This window comes from Cucurbita pepo, chromosome LG06 (assembly GCF_002806865.2).
Source record: "Cucurbita pepo subsp. pepo cultivar mu-cu-16 chromosome LG06, ASM280686v2, whole genome shotgun sequence".
Classification (NCBI taxonomy): Eukaryota; Viridiplantae; Streptophyta; class Magnoliopsida; order Cucurbitales; family Cucurbitaceae; genus Cucurbita; species Cucurbita pepo.
Window position 1 is genome coordinate 2,395,333 of NC_036643.1, and position 6,839 is coordinate 2,402,171.

Below are 6,839 nucleotides of genomic sequence, written 5' to 3' on the forward strand. Positions count from 1 at the left end.
TTTAATAAAATATTATTCTACGCTATCCTGGAATATCAGCGTCCGATCAAAGATTCAAAATCACACGCAACCCAGACGACCAATCTCTCTTCTTTCCTCGAATTGAAAACCCTAATTCATTCTGTTCTCTCCATTTTCGAGGGTTGAGCGAACGAAATCGAAGCACCATGGTTTTCTATTTCAAAGCCCGGCCCGACGTCGGTGATTACTCCATTTTCATGGGGCTCGACAAGTACGAGAACGAGGAGCTTATCAAATACGGCTTTCCCGAGGATATTTGGTAATCTATCGTCTAGGTCTTTTTATTAATTTCTGATTCTTTCACGGATTGTTATTTGATGTCAATTTCATTGAGATATGGTTGAGAATGATTTCTCACGATCAATCCTGTCGGGTAAAAGTGCTTGTGTTCACGTTATCGCCTTATGTCTTTGGAAATTGGCATTTGATGTCAAAGTTCTATAGATTTGCGTGGTTGCTATTTTCTTTGATTTAACAGAGCTTTATGAAACTGGAAATCAACATTGCTGACGGATATCTTGCGGATTATGAAGGGAATTAGTTTATTTTCTTTATTAAAATCTTGAATTTTCGTTGCACAAGCCTTCTTTAGCCATGCAGGACTCGAACTTATCGTCTTGTCTGTTTTGTGGCTTTAAGAACTCAAGGGTTATCTTTAGTCTTATTGTGAGATCTCATGTCGGTTAGAGAGGGGAACGAAGCATTTCGTATAAGGGTGTGGAAACCTCTTCTTAGCATACGCGTTTTAAAATCATGAGGCTGATGGCGATACGCAACGGTCTAAAGTGGACAATATTTGCTAGCGGTGGGCTTGAGTTGCTACATATGGTCAGAGCTTGACGGTGTGAGGCATTGGTCAGAGTAGGGCTAGATCCTCTCCATAGGATACACGTTTTAAAACCTTGAGGGGAAGCTTGGAAGGGAAAGCCCAAAAGGGACAATATTTGATAGTGGTGGGCTTGCGCGGCTACAAATGGTATTGAAGTCAGACATCGGGTGGTGTGCCAGCAAGGACGCTGGCCCCCAAGGGGGTGGATTGTGAGATCCCATATCGGTTGGAGAGGGGAACGAAACATTCCTTAAGGGTGTGGAAACCCCTTCCTAGCAGACGCGTTTTAAAACTGTGAGGTTAATGGCGATACGTAATGGGCTAAAGCGGACAATGTCTGCTAGCGATGGGCTTGGGTTGCTACACTTATCTGCGGGCTTCCTTCATCTTGTATCTGGTCTGATTTGTAGGGAGGACTTCGCTTAAGATTTTTTCTCTGATCATAGGTTGTTTTGTGCAGGTTCCACGTAGACAAGATGTCATCTGCTCATGTTTATGTGAGACTGCAAAAAGGGCAGACCATTGATGATATTAGTGAAGGGTTGCTGGAGGATTGTGCTCAGCTTGTCAAGGCAAATTCCATTCAAGGTAGAATTTGAGCAATCTATCAAACCTTAAAAATTCACGCGCGTGTTTCGGTAGATGACAGCGGAATTGTGTCACGAGGTAGAAGCTATTGACTATTGTCTGTTTTATCTGACAGGAAACAAGGTAAACAACATTGATGTGGTGTATACACCTTGGTCCAATTTGAAGAAAACTGCTTCCATGGATGTTGGCCAAGTTGGTTTTTATAACCCCAAGATGGTAAGCTACGTTGTTTTCGATTGGCTAGCGGATATATACATAAGAATTCAAGGTGATTTACGAACATTTGTCTTTATACACAATTCAGGTCCGAACTGTAAGAGTGGAAAAACGGATCAACGACATCGTAAATAGATTGAACAGGACTAAAGTGGAAAGGAAGCCTGATTTAAAAGGTAAATTGGAAATGAATTTTTTGTTGTTAGGATACAATATGAAATTACACGTTCGCGAACCAATGTTTCCAAAGTATGTTGTTTCTATTCCTAGCACGTCTCTATGCACCCCTAAGTATGAAGTTTGCACATTTTGTTTTCTTTTTCCCCTTTTCGCTACGGAGGGAATGAAGTAATTTTCTAGGCATACATGATACATCAAATGTATCGAAGTCATCCCATCTTCCCATGCACCCGAACTCGTAAAACAGTTGACAAGCACTTCGTTTTCCATTATACAGCCGAACGTGAAGCAGTGAATGCAGCTGAAAGAGCGGAGAGGAAGCAACACCTGAGAGAAAAGGTTGGTTACAATTTTTTTGTCCCGTCTCTGAAATAACTCCTTTTTTGAACTATACCCTCTTGTCGGAATCTAGTTTGATATATTAACTGGTTATTATTTTCTCCTAGTTGATACGTATGTATGGCACGAGCCTCGACTTGCATTAGTCATTTATGTTTCGCCTCTTAACTCTCAAATTGATATCTACTTTGATAAATGAGTAATTGAAACATTTCGGTTTGTGACTGTAAAATGCGCACACAGACGAGAACAATAAGGCTCTATATATTTTCACGACGGTCTTAACTTTTTTGTTTTTCTCCATATTTGTGTGTAGACATTCTTGCTCTAACATTTGGTAGCAAATCTATTCGTCAGACATGGTGGTTTTGCTAGATGGTTTCCAAAAAGTATTGTTACAGTAAACTTCCCTTTTTTGCAGAAACGACGTGAGGAACTGGAAAGGTTAGAAAAAGAGAGGCAAGCAGAGTTAAGGAGCTACAAGGGTTTGATGGTCTCTGAGAAAATGACATCTAACAAACAGATTGCTGCAACAAGCAAATCGCTACAAGAGCTGGAGGACGATTTTATGTGATCGAATTGATTGTTCGGTACGAACGATGCAAGAAATAGAAATTTGCTGTTCTTGGCCCGAAGTTGTTCTCTCGTACGTGATCAAATTATTGTGTTTAGGCTCGATGACGTTCAACTTGTTGTGTCTACCTGATGAGACGACTATACAAATAGAAATTTGCTGTGGCTTTGAAGAGAGCGGATTTATGGTGTTTATGTAAGTTGTAATTACTGTTACTCTTGTTTAATGATTATAAGGTAGTAGCTCATTTTGGCCTACTTTTCTTCTTTCTAAGAAGCCATTTTTTGGGTTCAATTATAAAAAAAACGCCCTTGAATTGTGAATTGTGAATTGTGGTATCCACTAAGAGTGAGGAGTGATTTTGCTTTTGGTGGTTTGATTGGTTAGACCCCTCACACCCAATTTCTTCCGGGGCAGGTGAAAGGCTATCATTGAAATTTGAAAGTCTGTCATGTTTGCCTTTCACAAAAGTAAATCGTACTGTAAAAAACCATTAGCTTTCCTCTCCTTTTTTTTTCTTCTATTTCATTTGAATGCTTTGGTGAACTCTGACATAGCGGAACAAAACATTTATTGAGGGTCAGCTCCTTGCTGGCCCATGTAAGTGCAAGATTTCTCATCGGTCGAAGAGGGTAGTGAAAACCCCATTTGAATACTTAACGTCTTTACTACACACCGTTCAGTGTTTGGCTCTGATATCATTTGTAACAGGTTACTTTTATTGAGGTTCAGCTCCTTGCTGGCCCATGTAAGTGCAAGATTTCTCATCGGTTGAAGAGGGTAGTGAAAACCCCATTTGAAGACTTAACGTCTTCACTAACACACCGTTCAGTGTTTGGCTCCATTTGTAACAGGTTAAGCTTTTACTTTAACAACTGCCTTGCAAAGCATAAACTGAAGTAGAACAATCTGTTTGGTTCCAATTTTCTGCTTTTATGATCGAGCCTATCCCCTAACCCTAATTCTAAGAGGATATATATTGTTTTTGTCAATTTATAATTAATTTTCTCTATATTCCATTTAAATATAATTACTATTCTTCTCACAATCTTACTAAACAAGTAATGAATAAATAAATAGATTAGAAGTGTTTTATAAATAACCCATATTGATTTTTAAAAAAAATTAAAAAGTTTAGATATAAATTAAATATTTTTTATAATAGAAATGGTGAAAGGATGAAAACAACGTATGACGGAGTTCGCTTCCCGTTAAGACTTGTCGTTTACTGCAACCATTACACGTAAACACTGTCGGTAGTACGACCTCCATGGTTTACACGTGTCTAAATCCTTACCGTTCAATTTCCGAACGTGCAGTCATCTTAGCCGCTGGTTTTGAATCACTTTAGGCCGCCCCTTTATGTTTGAATAGAGCTCCGGACCGTTTAAATTATCGTTTCCGAGTCCTTGCCATTTCTCTCTCGCTACTGGTTCCTCTCTCTTTGTTTGGCGCATTCTCTCGTCCTCCAAATCAAATTTCTACTCCTCGATTTCTCTATTGAGATTCGTTAATGCGTCCTGTTTCGATCGCTGCATCGAGTTTCTTGTTTATCTGCACTTTGCTGCTCGACGCCGACGCCGGTGAGTTCTTTAGGGTTTCTTTGGTTAATCTTGGAAAACTTCCATTGATTTTATGATCTTCGCGTCGGCTTGATACTTTTCGCTTTCGTTCGAAGTTCCTTAGGTATTTCGGTCCATTTTCGTGAACTCTTTAACCTTTTTTCCTTCTATTTTGAGTGATTTTCCTTCTGAACTTTATGAAATGTTCTCTATCTTATCCTCGTCGTGGTTTCAGTTTATGCACACTTTGGTCGTGTTGTTTTCCGTTCCTGGAGTTCGATCGTGTAATTAGTCTTCAATCTGATCCTTTTCACGGTTGACGTGGAAATTGAATTTTTGTTAAGTCGCTCATCTGTTGTTTGTTGCTTACATTCTTAATAGGCTCTTAGCAGTCATTTTCGTCGTTTTGAGGTTTGGAAGTATGGTGAATATGTTTGATGCAAGTGTTCTGCCTTGCGCGAGTTTGATCGAGAATTGATAGCTTATTCCTCTCTGAAGCTGGATTCAATCGTTATACCTTTCAGTTTCTTTTCTTGATATGGATTTAGACTCGTTGTAGTAGTTATCTTTGAATCGCGAGGCCTTTTTTTTCTCTCGTAGCGTGAACTTTGGAACATCGATACACATTCATTTTGCTCCTGGATGAATATAAGATTATGCATGTTTCACATCAGTTATTGTAAAAACACTGCCTAAAGGAACTTTGACGGAAGTTATATCCACAGTCTGTCCCACGGCTGATTTACTATATCATCGATCCAAAGATTATGTTGAGCTCAGATTATATACCGCTTTGAAATACTAGGATTTACTTTACTGGAACTAATATTTTTTGGTTTGATTCATGCGTCTGCATAATGATTATGCACATGTATATTACAGCAACAGCCGCATGTTTTGTTTTTTCGTACTAATTCTTTTGTTCCACTACCTACATTCTCAATAGGCTCTTAGCCTTCATTTTCGTTGTTTTGAGGCTTGTAGTATGGTGAATATGTTTTGATGTAAGTGTTCTGCCTTGCGCGAGTTTGATTGAGGATTGATAGCTTATATTCCTCTCTGTAGCAGGATTCAATCGTTGGACCTTTCAGTTTCTTTTCTTGATATGGATTTAGACTCGTTGTAGTAGTTATCTTTGAATCGTGAGGCCTTTTTTTTCTCTCGTAGCATGAACTTTGGGAACATCGATACACATTCATTTTGCTCCTGGATGAATATCTGTCTGTTTTACATCAGTTATTGTAAAAACACTGCCTAAAGGAACTTTGACCGAAGTTATATCCAGTCTGTCCCACGGCTGATTTACTATATCATCGATCCAAAGATTATGTTGAGCTCAGATTATATACCGCTTTGAAATACTAGGATTTACTTTACTGGAACTGATGTTTTTTGGTTTGATTCTTGCGTTTGCATAATGATTAGGCACATGTATATTACAGCAACAGCCGCATGTTTTATTTCTTCGTACTATTTCTCTTGTTCCACTACCTGCATATTTTGACTTGTTATCTTCCATGATCAGAAATTTTTAGATGAAATGGTAGAATTTTCTACATTGGAATGATATAATGGTCTGGATAGATTTCTTTGGAACAAGCCATTGTCGAGTAGGAATTGGGATATTATGCATTTGCCCCTCTATGTCAAGGAGTTATGGAAGGTGATAAGACCATCTCAACACCTTCAGACAAACCTGAGATTCGTGATCAGAGGATACGTGCTCTCCATGGGTAACTTCATTTATCTATCTAAGCAGTTCTAATGCTTTGGCTCCACATTTCTTCATACTGCAAGTTTTAGCCTTTCTGTTTGCACGTTACTGATGCATTGTAAGTCTTGCAAGTTTTCTTAACCAAATTTGTCACCATAACTCATATAATCACTGTTTCAATTGCAATATTTTTGAATCCTGTTACATTATTTTCCTTAAAAAAATTTCCTTGACTTCCTTTAGTTTGGAGAGGAATACCTATCACTAACTAGCTTGTTGTAATTCTGTTTTTGACAACTTGTAATTTTCCTGTCTTTCTTCTTATTTTCCCTGAGAGGTTGTAATTTGATTTCCATTGGTTCAACTAGAAATGTTTCCATTGTTGTGGTTTTATGTCTGAATTGACTTTATGTCCTGTACCACACATGTTCCTATACTATTGCTTGACATTCACATTTGTTGCCCTATTACTTTCTTGGAAGACGTAGACTAAATAGGCTGATCTTCATTCCCTGATTAATGGGACTTCCCCTCTGGGGGGGTACTTTTTTGATGGAGTATACATGGATAAAAGGGGGTAGTAGGGGGGAACATGGATAAAAGGGGGTAGTAGGGGGGAGTACTTAACGCTATGTATGTTCTTTTTGGGGGATGTTTAGGAGAACCAGTGGCCCTACAAGACGTTCAACAAAGGGACAGTGGACACCTGAAGAGGTAAGTTTATCATTTATCTTAGTGAGATCCTATACTTTTCATTATTCTGGTTTCTGGAAAGAATGATGCTGTTTTTCTTTTCTTTTTCTTTTTTTTTTT

General features: G+C 38.6%; 2 protein-coding genes across 3 annotated transcripts in view; both read left to right on the forward strand.

The window, feature by feature from the left end:
- Window positions 1-23: 23 nt before the first annotated feature.
- LOC111797666 (coiled-coil domain-containing protein 25-like) lies at window positions 24-3,077 on the forward strand. Its single transcript, XM_023680743.1, has 6 exons — window positions 24-280; window positions 1,311-1,438; window positions 1,554-1,657; window positions 1,746-1,833; window positions 2,115-2,176; window positions 2,598-3,077. Exons 1-6 carry the CDS (start codon window positions 168-170, stop codon window positions 2,748-2,750), a joined length of 648 nt encoding a protein of 215 aa, XP_023536511.1. The 5' UTR covers window positions 24-167; the 3' UTR covers window positions 2,751-3,077.
- A 1,064-nt stretch (window positions 3,078-4,141) lies between these two features.
- LOC111796878 (transcription factor MYB3R-1-like) overlaps window positions 4,142-6,839 on the forward strand; it is an 8,041-nt gene continuing 5,343 nt past the window's right edge. The window contains exons 1-3 of one of the 2 annotated variants that reach the window (XM_023679674.1): window positions 4,142-4,333; window positions 5,838-6,045; window positions 6,686-6,740. In XM_023679674.1, the coding sequence (XP_023535442.1) occupies window positions 5,969-6,045; window positions 6,686-6,740 (132 nt within the window). In that variant the 5' untranslated portion in view covers window positions 4,142-4,333; window positions 5,838-5,968. The remainder of the gene's footprint in view (window positions 4,334-5,837; window positions 6,046-6,685; window positions 6,741-6,839) is intronic. The other variant, XM_023679675.1, reaches the window with a different exon arrangement.

Bases quoted from the DNA above. Each gene is read 5' to 3' on its own strand.
- LOC111797666 (XM_023680743.1), top strand. From the start codon at position 168: ATGGTTTTCTATTTCAAAGCCCGGCCCGACGTCGGTGATTACTCCATT. The intron at 281-1,310 runs GTAATCTATCGT...TGTTTTGTGCAG, and splicing joins GGCTTTCCCGAGGATATTTG to GTTCCACGTAGACAAGATGT. The intron at 1,658-1,745 runs GTAAGCTACGTT...TACACAATTCAG, and splicing joins GTTTTTATAACCCCAAGATG to GTCCGAACTGTAAGAGTGGA.